This window comes from Anser anser, assembly GCF_964211835.1.
Source record: "Anser anser genome assembly, chromosome: 11".
Classification (NCBI taxonomy): Eukaryota; Metazoa; Chordata; class Aves; order Anseriformes; family Anatidae; genus Anser; species Anser anser.
This window is the reverse complement of record NC_139732.1, coordinates 9113647-9139978: the sequence shown is the minus strand read 5'-3', so window position 1 is coordinate 9139978 and position 26332 is coordinate 9113647. Positions and strand designations below refer to the sequence as shown.

General features: G+C 40.9%; 1 protein-coding gene across 2 annotated transcripts in view; it reads left to right on the top strand.

Annotated features, from left to right (window-relative positions):
• Nucleotides 1-26332, top strand: part of LOC310905612 (uncharacterized protein) — a 724478-nt gene that overhangs the window by 506677 nt on the left and 191469 nt on the right. Inside the window, exons 15-16 of one of the 2 annotated variants that reach the window (XM_083852137.1) lie at nt 346-477; nt 15630-15700. The exons of the other annotated variant lie outside the window; for it this stretch is intronic. Of the exons in view, the coding sequence (XP_083708263.1) occupies nt 346-477; nt 15630-15700 (203 nt within the window). The remainder of the gene's footprint in view (nt 1-345; nt 478-15629; nt 15701-26332) is intronic. 2 annotated transcript variants of the gene reach the window in all.

Sequence of the window (26332 nt, the reverse complement as noted above, 5' to 3'; positions counted from 1 at the left end):
AGAAGAACATACAGGATACTATTAATCTGACATAACATTTCCCATAAAATGTATTGGTGCCAAAGACAATACCCGAAGCGCTTTCCTCAGTCTGAACCTCCCTTTGGGATCTGTACAATACAAGTAGGAATAATCTTGCTAAGGTAAGTAAACAATTGGATGATCAGCAAGGATCCTTCAGCGTGCAACTAGTGGCTGATAAATCACATCACATTCATGCTTTTTTTAACAAATGTGTCCTTAAATAAGGTATGATCTTGTTGGTCCCAAATTGTTCTTGCAATTGCTCTGGCATTAGATGCTGCTTCTTCCTACTCTTTTCTCTTCTCTTTGGTGTTTGTATAGGATCTTTGGTGTTATGATAGTGAGAACTGGACTCGGTGCTTTTTTTGAAGATCAAGTGAAGACTTTTCTTCCTCTGCAAAAACTGATGAAGGCTTGCATGATGGTTTTTCAGGACTTAACAGCACCAGAGAGGTACATCTAGGTTAGCAGATACAAAACTACTTGGCACAGAGCCAGTCCTTCCTTTAAAACTTCCAGCACAAAAAACTTAATCTTTGCAGATCTTTAGGGGTTTGTTCTTTTCTTATAAGGTGGAAGGTCTAAAGATAATAGAGCTGGATCCCAGGAACACGATGGGACAAATCTGCTCCAAATCATGAATTATACACTTAAATAATAAGTAATTCTTCTTTGAAATTAATTCTATTCCATATATACAAGGTTAAAAATATTTCTGGTGTGACACTTCAGTATCATCTTCTATCCACCATCAGTCACCTTTGCATTTTGCACAGTACCGCATCCTGATGAATAATAGTCCTTTTTTATCAAAGCTGAAGTCATAGAAATCCCTCATTCTGTACGTGCAGTTACAGTCTGTTTTGAAAGGGAGCAAATAAAATCTGGAACAGTCTGAACATAAGGGGAAGTGGCAACTGCTAAAAGTAAAATCTGAAAATCAGTTTATCTATGCTACCAAGCTTGTCCTCTAGTTGATATGGGTGTTGTGTTGAATATTGCTATAAATATTCCCTCTGAGCACATGGAAACAGGTGTTACAAAAATCCCTTAGATCACTTGCTTGACCTGTTAATTAAGTTTCACTGTTTACCTATGGCAAATGTTGGGGTTTACTCGGTACTGAGAATACCCCAGGTTTGGATTTGTCCCCTCCCAAATTACCATGATTTAAAACCTTCTTAATCTTGAAAGGATTGATAAAGAATTGGAGACTTTATTTTTCTGGTGTAATCCCATCTGCTGTAGCAGAATCCTCTGGATAGAAATCGTTAACTTCCTGTTCCTGTAAATGGTTTTTAATATCATCTTGTGTATCATTGTTACTACTTTTCATTTGGTAGCCAGCACTACATAATTAGTACATTAGCGAGAACTGTGTGATATTAATTCCCTTGTATTTGTCTTGAATTTGCAAGGAGCAGATTAGGACAAAGGTTGTTTGTCCCTTTAAAACAGAGACAATGTAATTACCATATTTTCTTTCTTTCCTGAGTTTTGTTTTCTTCAAAGAGAGAAGCAGAGGAGAGACAGAGAGCTGCTGGGGTTTTGTGAGGAAAGGCAATCTGCAGATTAGTGCAGGTTTTAGGAATTGCAGTAAAAACATAGGTGCAGCTAGGCTGGTACCGGATATTGTAAGCGGAGGTAGGAGGCGGTTGGGTTTTTTGTTGGTTTTGGTGGTTTTTGCCTGAACCACCTAATTAATTCTTGACAAGCTTGCTGAATTGTTTGTCAAATTAAAACAAAAACTCCCAAAGGAGAAGTCTATTAGGGTGATTGTCAGGAAAAAGCCCAAACTTTGGACACACAAGGTCGCCTAAAGAGATTTATGCACCTCAGAGCTTGTCTGTTTTCCCACCTACATTAGCTCAATATAATATTTCACATCTGCCCTCATGCTTTGCTTGTATGGCCCTGGACCACTGCAGGCAAGGTAGCAGCAGTGCTGAAAAAGTCATAGTACTCATTATTCACAATTCTGGGAAAGTGTTTCAGAGTGAGGAATTCCCCCTGTGTGATCCCAAGCAGAAGGGAGAGCAGCAGCTGTAAGGGCCCTGGTAAGCAGGTGAGGGCTGGGAGGAATATGCTGGGTGCCAGCCCCTTCTGGTTGTCCCTGGCCGGGAAAAAGAAAGCTCTTCTCTTTGTGGGGAGAAAGATGAATTAAAAAAAAAAGAGATACTAAACCAGGGGGGAAAAAAAATCAAACTCCTTTTTTCAGCGGAAGCCCTTTAAGGAATGCTAACAAGGCTTTAGCAGTGCCTTGTAGCCAGCCCTGACAGTGGTTGATTTTTGCTTCCTGGCTGTAGGGGAGGAAAACAGGAGAGTTTTCCAGGGCAATTGGCAGACACACGGGGCTGCCTCTCCTGCTCCTGGCTCTGACAGTAGGGAGGCAAGTGATGCTTTAGCAAAGAAAATGTAGAACTCTGAGAAAAGGGAGTTTTCCTCTGGAAGTCTTCAGATGCTCCTGTTTCACACTGGCTGTTTCACTCTCTAGCTGCTCATGAGCAAACTTGTCCGAAGCCCTTTGGTAATCGGGGTAAAACCAGCTCACTCAAAAGGGCAGTGCAGGCTCCTCTCAGGAGTGCACAAAGTTCAGCTTAGTACTGCTGCAGCAGGTATCTCTACACCTTTCCACTGAACCAGTGTCTCAGACGAATGTCAAAAGTCACTCATTTTTTAAACTAAGTATGCAATGCTTCTGTCCTAATCCTGGCCTTTGGGTAATAACGCCCAAACTAAACTAACTTAGAATTGCCTGGCAAATTTCCAGGCACTTCCGTTTTCCCTTACTACATATCTTGAATATTTTTTGCTTTACTTTGCACATGTTTAATGCGTAAAAAGAAGGGAGCCTTTCTTGTGGCAGTCACGCAGAGGTGCCTTTCACAAAGTGACTTACCTTCTGTCGGGGACATTTGCAGGGAGGCAAATTGAATTAGAAGGAGGAGAGATTCTACTCTACTGAAGATAGGACTGTGAATTTGAAAATTAAGCAATTTATTCCCCTGCTAATACATGAACAGAATTCCCATCAGCAGTAGTGGAAACTGTGCACATGAAGAAAGAAAATTAGAATGGTAAACCTAGCTATGGCAATATTGTTTTCAGTGTATTTACAGAGGATTAATGGTATTCTATAGACAGCTGTGCAAACCCTGAAGTATGTTTAGTAGTGTGCATATTTTATGCATATGAAATTATAGCAATTTACTGCTCATGTTTGATTGAATTTTATTATATATATTTTTTTATTATGTGTATATATTTTATATTTTGATTTGAAATTTTTAAGAAAACTTTTGCCCTGATGATCAGTCTTGTGATACAGAGCCTGGCCTCATGGCGTGGAAGCGTCAGCCTTGCAGCGAGCCCTGGGGCGGATGCGCTGGGCTCAGTGGTCACCCTCCTGGGTCGGTGCTGCACGTTGGGGCCCGAAGAGCCCCCTGCTTGCTGCTCCTGCACGAGGGGATGCCCTACATAATGCAGTGGAAGGCTCAGCTTTGCTAATTCCTGCTTAATTCAGAGTCTTGTTGTGTTTGGTGAGGCTCTTTGGAGTGCAGTGAATGTGATTCCAACTTATTTTTCTCTTTTTAAAGGGAAGGCAGGAGGAGAGGAGTGGAAGTACATAACAGTTCCTAACTATCCTGACTCTGAAGTTTCAACATAGGAGTGCAAAGAGATATTCCCCTTAAGATAACTCCTCTAATTTCAGTGTTTTGCTTTTTTTCCTCAGTAGTAATATAGAGGCAGAGAGAAAGTTTCCTCCATTTATTCCCCTTCCCTCTGGGCAGTGAGGGGTTCTCATTACACTAAAACCCCCTAGTAGTGACTCTATAATAGCTTCCCTGTGCCAATAGAAGGCTGAACCATCTCAAACTGTTACAGTGGGAATAAGCTGCTCTTCGAAGGAACATCCATGGTTTTCCAGCTTTGACCAGTGTGGAAGTTTTATGAGTGACTGTGTTTTGTTTGAGTTAATTTCTCTGCTGCTCTTTTCTGTGTTGCCAGCAGAGAGAATACTATTACAGCACTTTCCTAACAGGAACACTCTGTGCCAAAGGTTTTAAAGTGTTTTATTTTAATGTCACAGATGATTAAATGCTTTAGTGTGACTGACAAGCTTTAGTAAATTTGTACAAATTAGATATACTAGCTCTTAGTAAAATAGATTTTCTAAACCTGTTTTGTGTGAGAGGAGAACAAGTAGCTAATGATAGTAAAATACATTAAGATGCTGGCAAATTAGAAAAAGCCACTTGTGGCTTAGCAGCAGCTCTGACAGCGCGCTCTGAGGTTGGAGACCACTAGTACAGCAGAAACACCCACAGGTTGTGCTGCAATGTCACTGTCCTCGCATAGCAAGCTGAGCTGATACTTCTTCAACATCAGGATGTCCTCCAACTTGCTAGTAGGAGCAAAACCAGTGCTCTATTCTCCCCTTGCCCCTTCTGAGGGTGCTGGCACCAGGGGAGATGCCAGCTGCCAAGACGAGTATAAAAGCTGCTGTAACAGGCAACAGTAAAGCCTCTCTTTTGGTGCTCTTTACTGTACTTTCGCAGGTGAGCATAGACTTACTGCTGAAGATCCAAGAAGGAAGGGCTCTATTAGAGGCCCAAATCAAGACTTCTGGTTTTTGGTACGCCTTGGGGAGGAGGGCAGGATCCCTGCACTAATGATGAAAGCTATGCTCCTGTTTAGATGCCTTGTCAGTAGGTGTTTCACAGCTAATGAAGCTGCTTGTTTGTGTTCAACCTTGTAGCAAGCAAAGCATGGATGGCCTCAGCTTTTCTGAGCTCCTAACTGCTGGTTTAGAAAGAATCACGGGAATTTACCAACAGTCAAGGGAACTGAAACCAGCTTCTGGCCTAGGCATGCAACTGTGTTTTTGTCCAGGTAAAGAGATGGTCTAGGGGACTTGCTGCCTTGATTCTGAGTTGGCCTTGTGTGGTTGTAGTTGCATGCGTGTGTCTGACGGTGTATTTGGGATCCTTGTGATGCTGAGGCATGTGGAGCTGTGGAGGAGCTCAAGGAAGCAACCACCTGTGTTGGCAGCAAAGGGCTGCTCCTGCAGAGCAGGAATGTCTCAGTGCAGGATAGGTCTGTCACGGATTCCTCATCACCCTCATACAAAGCAGCCTCTGGAAAAGCGGGTGTGTGGGTCTGGGGCCCCTGTGGGCTGCGGGAGACCTGGCATCTCATTCTGGTGGCAGGTACTGCTGCTCACCACAGGAGGGAACGGAGCGCGTGTCTTGTCAGCCTCTGCATTCCTAATGCAACACCAGGGCTCCTGCGTTTGGCAGGGGGCTGAATCTCAGGGCTGGGTACCACATAACCTGATTGAGGGCTGGGAGGGATGGACCAAGGAGCTGCCTCACGTGAACAGATTAGTATTACTTTTTGACGCTTTCCTTGCAAAAAATAAAATTAGGCGTGTCTGTATCTGTTACCCATTTTTGGTGGGTAAAAGGTGAAACAGAAGCTCCTTGCAGAGGAAGCCTTTTATTAGGTGTTTGCACGGCATCCAGTCTGAACAGTGTTCCAGCTGCAGCCACAGTTGCGGTAACAACAGTAACATATGGTAGGTACATCTCAGGCTTGAGCATTAATAATGGGTGTTATCATTTTATGTTTGTGTCATTGTAATGCCAGTCGCTTATATTTGCTGTTAATGATAAGCATTTCATTTTCCTTAAAATAACACGTTTTAAAGGAGTGTTTCAAAGTTAACAGTCTCTGAATCTCCCTTCAGGATGAAAGTAGGGGAGTGCATTTTATCATTAAATTATGATTTAATAAGAAGAATAAAGGAGTCTTAAGAAAAAAAGCGGTATTAACAACATTGTCTTTTTTGATCTATGGAAAGATAAGTGTCCTCTAGTGGAGATAGTACCCTACTCCTCTGCTCTTATAAACCTTTGTTCTCTTCTGATGCATATTAAGCACCAGATGAAAAATTCTGTTTGTCTGTGGTCTAACAATGAAATACCTTGTAGGAAATGAAAAGGTCAAGCTTTCCCTGTCAGTGATTTATTATAAACAGTGCCTCCTTCTTTTATTTCCTGATACTTTGCATTTGGATTAGTGATGATACATCACCAGCTGCTAGATAAAATATGAAGTTGGGAAACTATGGTCAAACATTTCTGCTGAGGAATGACCCTGTAATCAGCTCCCAGCACACACAGGTCTCGCTTGATTTATCAACCCAAACCTGGGATTCTAGAGAGGGATGAATTAGTTTGAAGATATCTAAGGGATAATAGCTAAAGCCAAAAGAGCTGCAGGAAAACCGTTTGTCACTGCCCTGCCCTGCCCTCCTTAATTGCAGAAAAATTGAGAGTGGATACGTTAGGCACCCGATATAAATCATTGGTCAAGTAACCAGCGATGTATCAAGTGGGGGAGTTGCAGGCCTGCTTCTCTGCTCCTCACAGGCAGGATGCTTGCAGTTTTGACACCAAGAGGCCGTTGGGCAAGTGTCATCTAAACGCACATCTGTTCCAATGCTGACTTCACCTTGGCCTTCTGTGTGACTTCATGCACTGTGTTGTTCTTCCAGTTTCTGATGTTGTGCTATTTTAATTGTCGCTTTCTGTAGATTTGCATTTGGGGACCATTTGTCCTGTCTTTTTTTAGCTGAGGGTGTAACAAAAAAGGAATGTGCAATTGTCCAACATATGTTGTAAATGCTTATTCCCTTAAGCAGTACATATTTGAAAGTTTAATGCTTGTGGAAGCAGTATTACCAAATGAAATGAAGATCTGTACCCCATGTTCATATTCTTCTCGTTCTCCATTTCTTAACTACATTTACCCCTCACCACAAATAAATGCACATGCTTAAATTTCTCAGCTTTGCACACAGTTTAGGTAGTGCTTAACAATGTGATTTCTAACACTGTGTCCATGGGCCAAGAAACTAGGCATGTGCCTGTACGTGAATTCCTCAGGATTGAGGAACCTTCTGCTGTAAGCAGAATCCGTCCTTCCAATGCACATCAGGGAGTAATTAGAAATTAATCCAGACCATGTAATCTGTATGTCTGAAAAAGCTGTGAAAAAATAACATTTCTTTGCCTTTCCATCTAATTACAGTTATGAGAGTTTTTGGAGGTATGGTCCAGAGAACGCATAATGGTACTTCCACTATGCCAATATTTATTCTTATTACACATGGCTGTGCCTGTACCTCCTTTTTGCTACGTGACACAACTTCTCTAAAATTAATTTTACAGCCTAAGTAAAAATCCATTCGATTGCTTCTCTGTTGGCTTATTTGCCGCTTGGATAACGTAATCGCAAATGTGGTACAAAATCTGTTGTAATCTGTAGATGGGTCAGTGTACTGCAAATTCCTTCAAGCAAGCAGGTAAGAGAGCACATGGAATCTGGGATCTCTGGAGGTCACCCCTCCTTCTCCTCAACCTGTTTCAACCTGTTTAGCACTTTGCATGTGTTTTATGTGCCCTTGGATAGAAACTAAAAATATTAAGGGAGTTGGCACTTGATTTCTACCCCCTTCTAATAAGACTTAGACACTTAACTCCTTTATATTGTTGTTGTTTTTCCAGTTTTAAATTTCACCATTGCAATGAAAGATTGGATGTGCTTAAGGACATTGCTGATTATGGATCAAAATGTCTTTAGAGTTGGGTTTCAGTGAATAAAACATTAAAAATATTAGTTGCTCAATGTAAGTGCAATTTTTCAAGGCTAAGTTATGTTAACAGAATTTTTTTATTAAATTGTGTTGTAATTCTTTTAAGCTAATGCATGAAAATGACCTCAAAATCAGATCAAATCTAGTTAAGAAGGTGATTATCTAAGTCCCTAAATGTCTTTCATCCAGAAGCTCTAAAGAAAGAATAAGACTTTATCCAGCCCAGAGAACATGAGCATCATAATTTTAACCATGAAGAAAATCAATATAAGAAAAAAAGAGAGGAGAAAACAGCAACAAGCATTTGTCTATGCTAAGTGAATTTTGTCCCTTGTTATTAGCATATGTTTTATGGTGTTCTGAGCACTTATTTCCATGCCTGAACTTGAAGCCCTGCTGCAGGTTGCTACCCCGGGAGGAGAGTCCTTTAAGACTGAATCACAGGGGCACTGAAATTTTTGGTCGATAACGCTCGTCTGCATGCTGTAAAGGATAATGGAATGTGATTTCACAAAACATATTTCATACTCAGTGTCCCAACCCACTCTGCAGATGAATGAGTTAAATGCTGGAGAAGCGGTGACTGTGTAGGTAAATGTGGTGCCGATTATGTAGTGGGCGATAGCTTACATGCAGCTGTGGACAATGGAAACAGGTTTTCTCTTTTATTACTGAGGGTCACCCAAGGTTAGCCCCTGTACTTTCTGAAAAGCACTCTGGGATTTCTAATTTCCACCTGGATGAGCACCAGAGACAGACAGAAAGGCACACATTTTAATGCTTCACTGAAAGGATGGATGAATGATTGTTGGATGATTAATGGCTGGTCTGCACTGAAAGATGACAGCCTGTTATAATGGAGATAGCTAACATGTAATTTTCTGCATAGTGCCATTTCACAGCCTCAGCATTCCCACGCATCGGGCATTTCTTGTGGGTAAGAGACACGGCAGTGAAGACACGGTGTTTGGTTAGCAGTTGTCCCCCTCTCACCAGTGAGCGGTGATGTGGTAGCAGGCGCCGCTGTGCTGCTGCTCGCGTGCTGCAGGCGGCTGCCACGGGGCTGCCTTGTAGGGCTCCAAACACCTCAGTATCGAGGAAGAGGGTTTCAGAGGGGACTGAGGTGTTGTATCATATGCCCGAATTTCTGCTCACTGGGCGTGGTGGTATTTAAAACGTTATTTGATCAAAATCCAGCCTTTCTGCTTGCAGACCGATGTAGCTGGCTGTGGTCAGAAAGCTGGGGCTGACCCTGTTGCGTCCTGGAACAAGGTCCTGACGTTCTGATAACTACATCACGTGTTATATTACCATCTGATTGCTTACTATGGAGTGGTTATTATGAAAAGAAAAAGCAACCACTGAACTTCACAAATGGTTTGTTTGATTTGAATTTACTCTTTCCCACCCAAAAATCTTCATTCCATTCTGTTGATCTGGAGCGTGGTTATCATCAGGTTCTACTACTGCATTTGTTTACAGCAATGCCATCTCAGCTGTACCCAAAACTGCCTCAGAGCCAAACTCTTAAGTTCATATCTGTGCACACTACTGCAAGAGGTGTTCTGTGGGTGAGGGCACTGAAATAGTTCCTGCCGGTTGGGTGACTGGTCAGACTGCTTATGCCATTTTCACAATCATTAACACCAAACCACAGGTCTAATTTGAACTGGGTTTGGCATGAGCACGTTTCAGTTGAATTACTCAAAGCATGTTATGCAGGCTTTGTCCTAGCTTTGCGCTTTCGTGGTGGCTAGAGAAGGGCATGTTATACTTCATCAAGGCTGAGTGGTACATACAGGTGACACCTGATCCAGTATGTAGTTGGCTAGCACAACATTAACCCATCGAAAACTTCTGATCAAATCCAAACTGGCAGAGTGAGGTAAAACCAGACCAGCACTTCATATCATGTGGCTGCAGACTCTTTAGCTGGTACTGGAAGTCTTAAAGGCATCTTCACTGTATTGATTAATCATGGTGTTAGAAACCACTTCTACAACTTTGAAACACTCTGATTAGAAATCTTTATGGGGAATTTTACTAGAGAATAGAGTTGCTTTTATCCACATCGTATTTCATAGAAACTGTTTTCCTTAAATTATCTTCTATTTTCGGTATAATTTAAAAGGTGCTGAAAAATAGGAGGGCATTTGTTTCTCTATAAGAAGCCAAGATTTTCAACAAGAATATACAGAAACAAATAAAATCACTTTGATCAACATTATATGGAAAAAAATATACTTAGGTTTTCCGGTAAATTTCACTTTTGAAATATTAAAGACTAGAAAGCTTTAAATATCTTTTATTAAATAATCTTATCTATTTAATGAAAGGTACTAGCAGCTTAGATATCTTACTAGCAAAGAAAGTATGCAAATTTGTTAATTTGACGTTATTTGTTACCTTAAGTAAAAGGTTAATTACCTTATATGTAAGTATTAAATATAGTAAATCCAAGGGTCAGATTAACAGGATACGTAATGAAGATGTAATAATATGTAATAATAGAACTGTTTTGATTTGTACTGCTTACAGTTGGTTAGTTAACCATTGAAAGGTCATGTTGAAAATAGCATCAAAATATTTCTGTATGTACCTACATCTATTTATAATCTGCCAAGCTTAGAAGATCCTTTTGTGTATCTTTCTTTCACCTAAGGAATTTTCCAGTGACAGATTTGAATTTTATTTAATTTTTAGTTAAAAATAATGGATTTTTCACTTGTATGGATTATTGGTATTTTCAATAATCATAGTTAACGTAGGAACCATAGTTCAAAAAAACAAATCATAATGCATTCTTATGGGGCAGAGCCTGAGCAAAATTAAAGCTGCTTCACATACTAGATAAGCAGTGCTTTTTAACTTAATGTGATGAAGTGAAGCGTTCGTCATATTTTATTTGTAAGAAGTCTAGATTTCAGTATTGATGGGTTGTGTTTTTTCTTATCGGCCTTCCTGGGTGTTTCACAGTGGCTTACTCAACAGCTAAGGACTAAGAGGGTTAGAATTTGTATTTGTGTATTTGGCTTTAGTGCTTTGTTTTTATGGCAAATTGTGCTACTAAGTTGATCAAAACAGATATTTAGGATTTGAGAGCATTTTCTGACTTTCTCATATCATCTTTTGTATCTTCTTTATTGACTAATAAAGACACCTGGCGTATATTCATTTAATCAAAGGACTGTGAAGTGCTTTGTATACTTCATGATATGCTTTCAAATCTCTTACTTGTAATGAGGTCCTTAGCTTGCCTATCTAGACAAATAGAGGCTTGGGACGCAAAACAAAGACTACCTTAGATAATGACTGCAGTAATAATGTAGGTCAGCAGAATGGAAAGTTGTCATCTGGCTGAGGCTCCCTGGTTAATATCCCAAATGTTCCTAGAGCACTGGAAGGTATATCGGGTCTTTAACATAGCAGCATACTGCCACCTAACATCACATAAGGCATAAATTCAGTTTGTCTTCACCACAGGTCCAGTCTGGAATCCTGCCTGTGTTTGAGGCTGTCCACCCAAACTGTATAAACGTATTTGGTGGGGATGATGTGTTGGAGGTACTTCTGCATGGGCTGGAACCATGCAATCCATTTGGATGGTGGCAGCCCTTCTGGGGAAGGGTAAGTTCTCCTGAAGTAGATGAAATTGTCTCAAAATGAGTCTTAGGTCATCCTATTGTAAGACTTGCTGCCCTTCCTCTCCACATGCAGCCAGGCTCCTGCAAGGATGGAGGCAGCAAGGCCCTGCCAGGCTGAGGGGACACATCCCCTCTGGGGTCCAGAGCCAAGTCCCTGCCTTAAATCTAGTAGCAGAGTTACTGGTGGGATCGTTTCCTATCACATCTTAACCCTAATGATGCTTGTTCGTTCCGGTAGTTCAGAAAACAGGTTTTTGTCGAGATCCCTCATCCTGAAAAGCAACACAGGGTCTGTTTATGTGAGCCACTTGCCCAGCCAAGTATGTGAAAGGATAGCAATCTTCACGAGTATAGCCTAAAGGAGAATTAAGGGGCATCAGAAAGGTGAGTGAAAGAAGTTGGGTGCTGTAGCCTTACGAGAGGATACAAATGCCTGTTAGGGCCTTTTGTGCTGTCACTGAGGTAAGGGGAATATTTGGGCCCTGGTGGGCATCGCACAGGGGAAAAGCTCCTGAAGAAAGATGCTCAGAAAATGATGGCTGTGCAGGTACCAGCACTCCTTCTTTCACGTGTTTAGAGGTTGTTTGACAATCTCCTGTTTGTCTATTGGCATGTCCTGACCCTGTTTACTTGTAGGATCTGACAGGATCACAGCACTAATGCGACAGGCTGCAGTACATTTAAGGTAGAAATAGATTCACGTTTCTACTTCAGTGCTCAGGTCAATGAAGTCACTTCAGAATTGCATTTATATGGCTGAGAGAAGAATTTGGCCACTCGCCCACTCTCTCCAGCACATTACACTTAAAAATAATTTAGCTAGCAGTTGTGAATACCCATTTCCTGCCAATAATTTTAGAATACCGTATTGCCAGGTGATATCTCTGACCTCGCTTTGCGAGTCCCATCATAGTGGTACTAGCCAGTGAGCCTTCCTGATGTTTCATTGTTAGTACTCGCCACAGCAGCTTTGCTGATGGTAGATTTAGTCACATACGTGATGGAGAGAAGAGTATTAAGTCCTCTACCATGCGTGCTTGTTCTATAAAAAGTGAGTTCAGTCACATTAACGGAAGATTGTCATGATTTTTTGTATATTTTTTTAAGTAGATTTTACATATGTTTACATTTTAAAATGATGCATCAGCAGAATTAGGAAAAGAGTATCTACTGTATGATACGTGACATGTTCACGTGAAACCACAATAATTAAGGAGCAGAGCTCAAAATCCTTACTCTCATGTTCATGAAATGAAGCTCATTGTTTCATTTCATCCTTACTCTAGTTTTCATTGTTGTTTGTTCTTGAGCTCAGTGGTATTTTGGGTAACTTGCCCCAAACCATGTCAGGTAATGAATACTGCACCTTCCAGGTCAATGGCAAAGCTCTGTGGTGAAGTAGACTGAATTAGAACTGGACCATCATGAAGCTCTATCTGAAGCTGATTGATCTTTCTTTAATGGAGAATCATTTTTTAAGTAGAGTACAATGCTGCTCTTATGTTAGTTTCAGTGAAAAAGATCAGGGAAATAATTTTCTGTTATAAGTTTAACTGTCGTGTCTAGACTGTAGTCAGACTTTTTGTTTAAAACCAGGCAATATGAATGCATTATTTATGTAGCAGCTTTTGTGTTTGTTTTTTCCTATGGATTTATTAGTGTGTCACCTTGTGTGCTGGAAGCCAATTCTCCTGTCTATAGCTCAGTGCTCCACAGAACCCCTGCTTGGACTCTCAGATCAGCACTTGGCGCTGAAGTCACATCCAGCCCTCGGTAGGATTCGTGTCATTTCCTCCCCAGATGGACCAGATTTATAATCTGAGCTTCCTATTCCAATGTGATGCATTTAGGAGAGGTGGTAGGAGAGGGATTCTCTTCTGTTAGAGAACCGATACCATGTCATGCATGTGGTATTGGCAAGAGTTGAGCGCACACACCAGAAATGTCCTGTGGCATCTTCAAGCAATTTGTTAGACTTCTCCGTGTTCTTCTGTACTTGCAGATCTCAGGTTTCAGATATGACAGTGCTTTTACATGCAGAGCAAACTGTTAACATGTCATTTGTTCAAGGCAAACTGTCTGTGACAGTATAGTCTAGCTAAACAAGACATTATGCTATCAGTCTGTGTAAGGATGTCTGAAGTCCCCCAGCTGTGCAGAATACAAGGGCCTTTGCCTAGCAGACAAAACGTGCTCTTTACTGAAGAAAGAAAATGTGCGTGTCATGGGGAGAGCTAAAACTTGGTTCAGTGGGATTTTCATGGGTGCTGTGGCCTAGGAAAGCTTTGACAGAAAATGGAACCAGTCCCTAGTGTTTGACATTTCTTCAGTGGGCAAATTGCTCTACTGTTTTCTTATTTTTCCTCTAAATCTTTCTTTACCACTTCTTGAGTTATCTGATAGTATATAGCCTCTATCAACTTTTTTTTGTCTGTTACATTTGTTTAACCCTTGATAATCACAACATTTGTGGCATGGCTGCCCCGGAATGCTTTCCACAATTTTCTTCTCATTTATTAAATCTACAAGCAATAGTGTTAATGCACCATTTTACCAACCAAACCTTCCCTTAATAAAAATACAGTTGGTCTGTGTTTGGAGACTTTGGTTTTGGGTCTGACCAGAAGGGCCAACAGCTCTGCAAATACCTAAGCAAAGGGCTATTTACCTTCAAGGTGAACTCCACTCCAATTAATGTCACTAGGACCGGTTCAGTGTCTGCAGCCAGGAAGGGAACTGTTTGTTTGCTTTAATTCCCACAATTTGTTCGCTAACTGAAGTGCTTAGGGGATACCAAAAATAAATGTATTTTTGGATGTTATCCTATTTACCAAGCAGCTGAAACACCAAAAAGTAAGCAAGGTATCAAACTACTCAGAAACAATACCACTCTCAGATGTTATTGGTTTGGGAATTTGTTAACCCGTGCCTGTAAGGCAAATGTGCCTTAGCCACTTGGCATGCACAGTTACAGGGGTAGCAAATATTCTTTAACCGTCTTTTGGACTGCTTTTGTCCATTCTGCTTCCTTTTGTTAGAGAAAGTGGAATCAGTAGATTAGTTACTTGTCGTGTCCTGAGACTGATGATGTGGGTAGAACAAAAAATGTTTAGGCGAGGTGGCAGTGCCTGTGGCACAAATTTTTACTTAATGCCAGAAAAATGGCTGGGCTGTGGTGACCAGAAGGGCTGCCTGGGACTGGATTTTAGAAATTTGGTGATTTGCTAATGAGGTATGAATTCTTCCGTGTTATTCAGCTTGGTTTCACACATTCAAATCTCTTTGATAAATTCTGGCTGAATGATTTGTATTGGTTGGGTGACTTTTTTTTGTGGAGGTTTACAAAATAATTGTAACTTAAATATCCCTATGTATTACTACTGCATTACACAACATACATTTTGTCACACCACAGATCTCCCCTTTTATATCTTAATTATAATTTTTCCTGGACTATGCTTTTCTGTAAATTGTTCATGCCACATTAAAATGGCTGTGAATTACATATCCTTCATTCTGTATGGGAAATATACTGCATTCTCCCTTCAGATGCAGCATGAATTTTTGATTTGCATTTTGCCATTCAGTTCCATGGGAACTAAAACTTTAAAACCAAATTCAAATAAACTGTTGTTAAATTGGAGTTCATAAATTCAGTAGCAGTAGGTTTACGCTCCACAGGTATGCAGTTCTCACCTCAGGTGATATTGTATTTCAAATTTGGTTATAAATATTTCATACAAATGTTTTAAATGTCTTCATCTTATTATTAATGATTTACAAGCTTGTTATTTAAAAGAAAATGCAAAACAAAGAAGCATTATAAATTGACTTAGAATTATCATGGCTTTTATGCTTAATGGTGAGATTCTGTACATTACAAAGTTTCAATCAGCTTGTCTGAGGAAGCGATGTTCCTTTGAAGTCTGCTTTCCTGAAGTCAAAGATTATATGTTGCTTGCGAATTTCAAGCCTAAGTGTTGAGTGAATCAACTATTATAAAGATTAGATAAAGAGCTGACCATCACCCACATTGTTTCTGACACCAGTTTTACTTCCCACAGGGCATCTTACTAGGTGTTAGCCAGGCTGGTTTCTTTCCTCCCTAAAATGACTGAGGATTGGACCTCTCCCTTGATGAGCACAGGCAGATTATGTATTATACATTCAAGCTCATGGCTGACCTTTGGAGATGCATAAATGAAAAAAGCAGCTGTTTGAATTGCACTTTCCAGTCTCTTGGGATCTGAAATTGGGATGCCGTTTAATACATGCTTATTTGGTGGCTGTGATTTTTTTAGGCCCTTTCTAAATATTAAAGAAGAGAGGATCCTTCCCAGACCATCTTACAGACTGAGAGAAGAAAAAGAAGGTAGGCTGAGGTTAAGAACCAGGAAAAAACAATGGAGACAGTCGTGTATGATTTTCTCTCAAGACAGTGGAGGTGTCATGAACAAATTACCAAATGTGTGTGCATACAATAACTTTTAAGTGCTTCCAGCTAAAGCTTGTGCTCCCTACTTCTGAAGGATTGTGTATCATTGCAAAGTTTTGCAGGGCTTCTCTCGATACAGGTGTGACTGTTTTATAGATATTGCAATAGGAAATGGCACTAGGGTGTTTCTTCATTCCTGAAGGTGCTTGTGAGAGCTAACCTGGCCAGCCCTGTGCTGGCCGTAGTAGGGCAGTTCACCAAGGTCCTCCCTATGTTCCCAGGGCAACCCCCAAACCTCCCTGGCATGAGGAGAGCTGCTTGGGACCTTGCCAGGAGTAACTACTGGGGGAGGAATTCGGGTTCCTTGTCCTTCGATCAGAGAGGGTCAGAGCAGCAGAGGCTGAAATGGTTAGAAAAGTGTAACTATAGCAAATCCAAGTGGATAAAATAGGATGGGATTTGTTCGGATGCACAAAGGGTCCGTTGGTAGCCTGCTGCATTACGTAACGTTGCCAAATTGTCCTCCCTCGTGTGCTCGGGGACTTGTGGTCTGATCGCTGGCTTTGCTCATCCTGGAGAGAAACACAGTGGGATGCTGTCTGGCCTTTATTTCCCAATGACGTAACATAAATATTTATTTAAATGCCATTTTAATGCTGAAAATAGGGTAGCTTGTTATGGTGGAACATGTAAAGTTAGCTTTGCCCACATACTGCCTGCATAATCGGGATATGGTAAGCAAACAGGGCTGGAGGCACTGGTGATGATGAACAGTCACGTAAGTGTCTGCTGCACCTCTATGAATAAAGTGGACTCTTTTTTTGTTTAGTTTCATACAGTAACATTCTCAGCAGATCATCTTACTGAAGTGCAAAGGTTAGAAACCCAGTGAAACCATTTGACTTTTTCCAAAGGTACATTACAGAGTCTCCTAAGCTATAATAATAGGAATCCAAAAACATGGGAGGGTGACCAATTATACTTAAATCTGGTCAGTGTTTTATTTTATGTGGTTGTACTCTGGCTATTTTTTGACTTGTTTGGATCATGCTGGTTAAGTGTTCCTGTCCAATAATACTCATTTTACCCCAACTGGCTATTTAAACCAAGTATATGCTGTTTTTGCTATTGAATAGAAGAACAAGCACTTCCATTATGGTTAGTTGTTTTGTGGATTTTGGTACCCACCCATTTATTTTGGTTTGTCCTAATCTATATTTATCTATGGATGACAAGATGAACTTGAAAAAAGAACATGTTTAAAGTTGCATAGCAGCTCCCAGGATATAAATCATACCGGGCTTTCAGCTCTTTCAAGCTTTCATAAACAGTGCTTGCTGAAAGACTGAATCATATTTTTCTGTGACTTCAGTTCATGTCAAACATTTAATTTTTAACAACGGTGGTCAGCTTCCTGATGCGAACACATGACGCTGGCCCCAGAGACTTCAGCTTTCTTTAGCTGTCATCATAACAATTTTTCTTTTTAAAGATACGCTCGCAGCAAAATTAGAACTGGGTTAAAGGCTTTGAAAGTAGATCAGGCCACAGTGGTCCTGGAGCAGTGGGCTGCTTGCAGCGAGAGTGGAAACTGCGGACTGAGACCTGATCAGCTTGCTTAAAAAGAAAATAAACTAGCACACGAGTATTAGTCAAAGTCAAACCTCTCTGAATGGCAGTAAAGGCAAAGGCGGGCTGTTTTAAGGACTGGCTTGTAACCCGTTTGTATTAAAGCTTGCTGGAGAGACATAACAAAAGCTGGTGAAGAGCACGCTGCGGGGTGCAGCGCCTCGCGGGGAAGCTGCAAAGGAGCGAGGATTTCATTGTGCAGCCCTCCTCCTGCTGCTCCCCTTAGGAATAAAAAAAAAAAATCTAACAACTAACTCAAGCAGGCATTATTTCAGGCAGGACTTGCGGTCTCTTGCACAAGGAGGTTGGACCAGTTTATTACAGTGGTTTCTTCTAGCCGTGCGCTTGAACATACCAAAGGGAGCAGGGGCATATGTTAAGCATGATTGATTCCCAGATCTGGCCATTACTTCTAGGGCCCCCTTTCTAATTCATATTTGCTTCTTAGTTTCATGATTTTTGAGACAAAGGGCAAGAGGCCATTCTCATTCCCTACCTCTTCTTTCTGACTTCCATGGGAGGTGGGAAGTCTGTGTATGCACAAGTAATCCACTTAGTAGATGCTTGGCAAACTGAAATGTGGTGTTCTACTTCATGCAGTTGTACCAGGATACTGACAAATTAACTAAAAATGAGCAGTTATTCATCAGACTGTGTTTAGCTCCCCTAAGACTTCCTGAAAAATAATTGTCAGAACCCATCTGCATTTTCTTTCTGATACCATGAGCTTTCTTTTCAATTTAATGCAAGCAAAGGTTGACCCAAGTGTTTGTCAGCTTCAAAAACGAAAGCAAAATAGAAATGGATGGTAGACATTGATTTGGGGGATTTTGTAGTTCAACTCATTGGTTTTTTTCCATATGAGTCACCAAGATGGCAAATAAGAGACTTTACTAAGTGGGACTTTACAAGTGCTTGGAACCAAATCACTGGAAATCGATCAAAAGATGCTCAATGGCTCCAGTATCACTCCTCAAATGGGTGCAAAATAGGAGCAGCTTACCTTCAAAAACAAATAAAATGCTATCTGGATATTAGTATAAACTTCTTAACTTTTTGTGCATCCATTATGATGGGATTCACTGTAATTGTTAAAGATGTGGTGGGTGTTTGTTTTTTTTTTGAGCAATAAATAATGACAATTTTTGTAGTGTGACTCAAGACTTTAGCAATGTCATTGTGTGGGTGAAAAGAAACTTGATCTTGCGTTGTTACGTTTTCATGATTATTTCCTTTGCAAGCTGGAGAAAGGAAGCCCCAGCTCATATGTGCAAGTACATAATGCAGATTTTCTCTAACCTTACTCTTCTCACTCATAATTCAGACTTCTCAGCCTGATTTCACGCTAATTCAGACTTAAACAACTTTGTGTATTTTGTCACCATTGAGAATGTTACTGTAAATGACACGGAGCCAGATTTACCCTCTCTCAGTACCAAAGTGACTCCAGTAAATCACTGGATTTATTTTGGTGTCTGTGTAGGAACAGTTGAGCTTGTAACATACGGATTTAGTTTTAGAGCTATCATAATAGTAACTAATCTACCTCACGAGGAGGTAGATTTATTCTGAGCAGGTGAAAGGACACTGGTACAGAAAATAGCTTTTGGCCAGTATATAAATGGGCAGTGTAACAATAACTCTGGATTTGCTTTTGTGAAAAAAAAAAAATAGACTTGGTTTCTCCAATGCACTCCTTTAGTAATCAAACACTTATATAAAGACATTTCACTTTATTTAGAAGTCATGCCCTTGTACAACTTTTTTGGTCTGTTTAGAACATTTAATTCAACAGAGTTGTGCTTGCTGCCTTTTCTTTTCCTCTAAGGATTCCTCCAAACACAGGAGTTGAGCAGTTCTGATCACCATCACTGCAGGAGCAGATTTCGTTCTCAAGGCAACTCCTAGGCAGCATGTGGCGACCGTGTCGTATCGGAAACCTTTCGCCATGAGTGGGCTTCTCAGAGAGGGGCACTTCTGATCTGGACTTCGCTACTGTATTTGGCATTGAAAGTGTTGGGTTGGCTTGGCTCCTTTTTTTATTTCATTTTCTAACCCTGCAGCCAAATACGTGATTGTGGTGTTCTGATGATTTTTAAATGTTATTTTGCAGTGTGGTAAATTAACAGCAATAATTCCTGTACTTGGGCACTGAAAGTGTTAGCCTTTTTTGTTATTCTCTATTTCTGTTTGAGATAAAAACAAGCAAATAAAACCTAGAAACTTGTCCTAGCCACTTCTCTAGTGAATACTAGAAAAAAATGGACTTTGTGCTACTGTCCAGCATGAGACTTTTCTTCTGAAAGTTTGAAGCTAATCTTCCTAAAAGCAATACCCTGATACTTGGGCACATCTCCTCTTGTTCATTGCTATATGATATTTCTCCATTACCAGAGAGATCTGTGAGAACAGGCAGCCCAGGTTTCCCATGGACTTAACATCTCAGTCATGGGGAGAAAATTATTTCTGCTTGCTCTGAGTCTTTGCAAGGCCCTGTGAACTCAATGGGACCCTGCTTGCCCTGGGAAGGGAGAGCTGGGTAGCTTCAGGAACCTGGAATTAAACTCTTTCCAGCATGGTGAGACTTGTACCTGATGGATGTGGGCAGTCCAAGCCCTGATGGCTCAGGAACATGACTGCCATGAAGTGGGCAGTTTTGTGGCTGCAAACAGGCAAGGCAGGCAAGCTAGAGACCAACTGAGATTTCCATTGGGAATCTTTTGGTTAGCTGGGGTTCCTTCACTGGTTTTTCTAAATGAATGCGCATACCCATACAATGTTTTTTGTAGTGATAAATTGGCATTTTCTCACATAAATGTGTTTCACAGGAAAATGTCTGAGCAACTCTCTGTATGATTTATAAAGCCCTCAGACCTGCCTACCCAGGAGAGCATGTGTGAATTTATGCCCCAGCTGAGATGAATGGAAGCCCCTGACCTGCTCAGCCCTCTCTGTTCCATCTCCACTACATCGCTGCTCCCAGCCCAAGCTGCCAACATCCATCAGCCTTCTTCTGGGCACAGTGTGCATTTGGATGAGCGCTGGTGGAAGCTGGAGGGGGTAGTGTGCTCACCATGGACTGTGGGACTTGAACTGTGCTGTTTTTTCAAGGAGAGATCAAGTGAAATGTGGAAGAATAGGCAGAGTTGTAGTATTGTAAAATTGTAGTTTTGAAGTAGTGGTGTGCAAGTCTGGTGGCATTGGGTTTTTCAGTATGAGTCAAGGCTGTTGTTTGATTAGAAGGTTGTGTGTGTATGTAATGCACAAAGGTACATAAAATCGCTTGTGTGGTGTAATGCCTTACAGCGAAAATTATTTTTCCATAGCAAAAATGGTTTAATGTGATCAGTGAATAACACGTGTGCTTATCTGTTGGAGCTGTAGGAGTCGGAGGAGTCCCTCTGGCTCCAGGAGGGACTGAACGTGCAGGAAGCAGATCTGTTGAGTAAGCGTGCATCACTTTTCCGGGGTTTGCTTTCATGTCACAAGACAAAATAAACAGATACCACAACTCGGTCAGTCTGTCTCTCAGTTTAATTTGGTTGAGGTAATGCTCACTCCAGCCTTCCCAGCCACCCAATTTCCTACTGTTTTTTCTTGCACTTCCTTCTACTTTTGATCCTCTTCCAGTTAACGTCCAGTTCTGATATGGAAAAAATGCTCCTCCATAGGTGGCCACCCACGGCTCGCTGAAGCCCGGCCAGCAGAGCTGGTCATTTCACCGAGGTCCCTGAAGCACAGCCACGTCTAGGGGGATGGGGCAGGGATTCTCCAGTAACCCTGTGCAGAGTGATTTGAACCTAGCACGTGAACAGGCATGGGAAACTATGGTGCCACACATGATTGCGGAGTTAAGTATTTTTCTTTGTGGGAAAAATGTCAGAAGACCTTTAATGGCTGTAGGCGGCTGGTACTGGGATTGAGATCTGCACCAGGAGTTACCTCTAATTACAGAGTGCCCCCTGCTGAGCTCTTGCTCGCTGCTAAGCAGAGCGGAGAGTGCCATCTACTGCTCCTTACCTATAAAATAAATTATTCTCCACTTGTATTTGAAATGCTTTAGTGCCGCTATTGCCAGCGTTGGAGTTTGGGATCAATTGCTGGACTGTGTGCTGGCCAGCCTTGCCTGTCTGCGCTGGGACATGAAGGTTGCAGCGCTCCTGAAGGAGAAGGATGTATGTCTGGTGGTGAGGCAGGTTCCCACAAATAGCTCTGCAGTGCTCTGTAGGTGTGGGAAAGCTGATATCCTGCATAAGATAGCATTATCACCCATTATGTTGTGATTTTTACTGGCATCAGTGGCAGTTCTTCAGCCTGTCTTCCTGCAGCAGTTGACCTGCTGTGGGTATTCAGAGGGGCTGGGTAACTTGTGTGTGCGCTGGGGTGAAGTGCTGGTGGAGGGATCAGAGGAGCTGGGAGGAAGTTTTCTGTAAGCTCAGGGTTGAGCAGAAAAGAAAATAGTATCTGCCATTACTGATCCCAGAGGTTAGCACCTCAAAGGCTACTCATGCATGTGCAAAGCAGAAGAAGCTACTCTGATGTAACTGAATACCTTAGGATGGGTATTCCTCAGCTGTAGCCATCACGGAGATTTCACATTCTTGTATTTTTTTAATCACATGGAACAGTTTAGTTCTTTCCTGATAATTTCCTCCCCCATAATACCTTACCTCTTGCAATCCCATCCTTAGTCCCTCTAGAATGGCGTTGTGATGCCAACAGCACACCACACCTTGTAAAAAAAAAAAAAAAAAAAAAAAAACACTTTCCCACCTTTTCCACATGGAGAGCTTTTACCCATTTACCTGCCACCTGAGTGAGGGCTTTAACTGCTTTAACTGGCTGCTCTTCAAATGCAGCTTCACTGGAGGGCAAGTATAGTGCTTACAGTAATTCAAAAGGACTCTTTTGGTGGGGTTCAAGCTGCATATCACATTAAATGTCTGCATATCCCATACGTGTGGGATTGCAACATTATAGAAAGTACTTTGTCTCAGCTTATGTAAGGCTGAAAATTAAAGGTAGAAAAACTTTTGTTGGATACTCACTAGCATTCCTTGGTAAGAGTGTTTCTGATGCAGAGTTTTGCTTTCTTTGTCTTATCTTTTTGTTCCTGATAGCCTTAGTATTTACTTTCAAATGGGAAACAGCAATATACTAATTTCCATGGCAGGAAAAGCACTGTTGCTGTTACTTAAACAATGGTTTTCTAGACCCAGAAAGAGTGAGAGTGGTGACTGTGTAAAGTGCAATAAGTGGTTTTGCACCATAAATCAAACAATCAATGAAATTGAGTTCTTGGCTTGAGAAGCCAAAAGGCTGACTCTCTTTCCTGAAAAGCATTGCTACGCACTCCAGGGGTGTAAATCTCCATCATATTAAATTGCAGCGGAGCCAAGGAGACATGGGATATGGGAAGAGAGGTGCCTAGCAGGAGAAAAATAGTAGGCACCTTCTTAAAAACAAAACCAAACCCCACATGATCCAAATGCTGGGATCTTGGTGCAGGGAAGCTGAGGAGGGTCTGCCCTACAGAACCACTGGGAACTTCAGCCGAGTACCGGGAGCAGAGAGCACTGTGTATTGACTTTGAGGCAAAGGATGAGCATGTTTATAAATGGGGCCCACCGGTGATTTTAGGTGAAGTGATTTGCTTCATATATATGTTAGTGCATGGATATATGGGCATACAGGAGGTAGTAAAATTTTATCTTCCTGGTCAGAACAGAGAGGCCAGCACCTGAAAGGGAGCTCTGTCTTTCTGTCCTTTGTGGTTATAGGAGAATATCCTTCCTGCTGAGTCCAAGGAGTTTACTCCCTTGTGGTTTCTTGCAGCATCCGAATTTGTCATTCAGTACAAATTAGTACAGTTCAGTACAGATTAGTAAGACTATATTCTTTTTTTTTTTGTGGTGTTTTAATCTCATAAATATTGAAACCCAACTTTTCTTAGAACAGAGTTGGAAGTACTTCAAAGTAGTTGGTTACTTGTTCTGTATTTTGGGTGAAGGAAACTGATTTTTTTTTTTACATGAGTGGTAAAAAAGAATCCAGAGAACAAATGATATAAAGCAGTAGAGGTTCATATGAATGACTCTAATGTAGACTAAAGAAAGCACTTGAAAAACGCCCAGAAATTGGGCTTCTAATTAGATCTTCTTAGATCAGTAAAACCAGCACTTATGCGCTGTTGCTGTATCACTGCAGAGCAGTTGATACTTACTTTTCTTTTGCCTAAACAGAAATGAAATCAAAAGGCTTTCTAAATCATCACAAAGACTGCAGAGGAATTGTAATGCGTAGCTCTAACTTGTTGCTAGTTATTATCTTATAGTGTTGTGCTTTAAAACTGCCCCTTCTATTTGTGATTCTTTTAAATAGATTTTATTGAAATCATTTGTTCTGCTATTTCTGCTATACTTAAAAATTACGCGTAATATTTAAAAAACAGCATGCTACTAGTGAGCTGGTAAATGCTTGAAATGAGAATGAGAACTGCCTTGTGCTCAATCCTTTAAGGACAAGGACTCTTTAACTGGTACTAGAATGATCAGAATTAATTCTTTTTCCCAAGACTTACTATATTGAATATATTTGTGATTATATACGATTACAAACAACTATGGAAAAAAATGAAATGTAGCATTACAAATGCTGTGACAATTTTCTTTTCTCTTTTGTCACATAATACGTATGACTATCGAGAAAATGATTCTTTGTCCTAAAAGAGTCAAGGTTTTGAAATTTTTATTCTGATGCAGAAATATGAATGAAAGAGCAGGTGTATGCGGTGTATCTCAATCTCTACTGTTGGAGTTGTTCCACTTGGTATAAATAATTAAATGTTCAATAGCCCATAGAGAGCGGGGTGGGGAATAAAGCAAGCAAGAATGACGACAGCCCACTGACCAGAGCAGTCAGCTGGGCCACAGGGAAACCCGAGGTCAATTCCTTGCTCCAGATCCTGCAAAGACCGAAGTGTTTCTTGGGGGGTGTCCCAATCACCGGGCTTTTGACTGTTCTGGAACTGCTTTTGCTCACTTGTCTATGTCCTATGGTGCGCATCAGGTCCAGACAGAAGGTTACGAGTGCAAACGTTTCCCTGAATTGGTATTTTTCAGTGAGGAAGAAGACTTCTGTTGTGTTCCTTACCACTTCCAGTGATATAAAGGATTTATAATACTAGCTAGTCATGGCTTGCACTGTACATCAGTGTTAGTCAAGCTTAAGATAAATACAGTGAAATAACTTATAGGGGTGCTAGAACTTGAGAATTTAATTTGCTCGAATAGCATATAACATCATCTATTTCCTACAGCTGCTTAGTTTCTAGATTTGATATCTTAAAACTGTTGGAGTTGCTATAATTTCTGATAAAATGTCTTCCCACAGGCAAAAGATAATTTTTCATAAGCTTTTTAAAAACTAATAAAGTAGTAATCTACAGTATTTTATTATTTAGAACCCCAGCCTTGGGGGTATGATTTGTGAGGACTTTTTTATATCTCAATTCCGGATATACTGGTGAGTGGCCTGGGTGAATGTATCTGTCAGCCTTTTCTGTAGGTTTTTTCTTTATATCCAAAGCTGTCTACATTCAGTCCATAGAAACACTACCACCTCTTTAAGTGGTAATGCTCCCTGCAGAGTTTTTAGCCTGTAGGAGATATGATTAGGGGGTGATAGTGTTAAGCACTCCTCCTGTATCTGCTGGCCCACTATGATAACCTTAGGGTTACAATGCATGTCTGACAAATACAATTCCATTGTGACTAGCGCCTTATGGCAATTTAGGAGGCTTATTCATCATTTTACAACAGACTTCTGTCAGGGATTTTGCTTATTTGCCCTTCACTGGTGTATAGTAGTTGTAGGTTTATCTCTAGGAGTCCAGCCCTAATAACCAATAACAAAGTGCTTAAGCTCTAAGCTTGTGAGAAATGGACTTGCATTATACTCCAACTGCACCTTAGCGCTCGACAGATAAGACAATGTGTCTTTGAGAGAGAGAAGGATTTGTATGAACTGATCCCTTACAGTACGGTGTACACGTTGGTGGAAGATATGGGGAAGTACATGGGATTCAAACCGTCCGGATTCTACTGCTTACATATAAAATGCATTCTTGTCGTCATTAGAAATGTTGCCTTTAAAATATGAAAGCACAGAGATATCTTGCCTTGGAAAACGCACTACAAAGTTGTTTGTAACGATGATGTGGGATTTGGAAGACCCGAGTTACTTTTGATGAAATCCCCATGATTATGGTTTAAATTACACAGATTTATTCAAGGAACAACAAAAGTTTTTTTTTATATTTATTATTATTCAGATTCCTGCTGGGTTCTGGATATTAATTAGGTAGTGGTTCCAGATGAAATCCAGGAGAGAAGAAAAACGCTGCTCACATTTTAATAACCTCGAGAATTTTAAGTGGCTAACCATATTGTTTACTATATATCAGTCTGAAGAAGAAAGAAGAAAAGCGCATGAATAGACAGGCACACAGCATGGAAGAATAGCACCATCCACCCTAGCTAAAGTGCATTGTATATTCAAGGTTTAGATCTTCAACCCAGCAGATTTAGAGCGTGAGGGGGCAACATTTGAGAAGTGTGTACTGAACAAACACAAACATGAGGATTGCCTTTTTTCGGTTTTAAGTGTGAAAACATTAGCTCTCCCTCTACGTCTTTGAAGTCTTCTCTTTCTAGCAAAGCTCTGGCAGGAGGGAGGTCTTTCAATTAGTTTCTCACCCATAATGATTTCTTTGAGAAATTTTAATCAGGTTTTCCATCACAGAGTGCATTTGTTGCTGGCACTTGATCTCTTGGCCAGCTGAAGCTTCTGTGCTCCTTTGTCTCTCGAGCAGTTGGGTCTTTTATAAACTTTCTGGAGCAGTTATTAATCACGGAACTCTTTTACCTTTTTTGAGGTGCA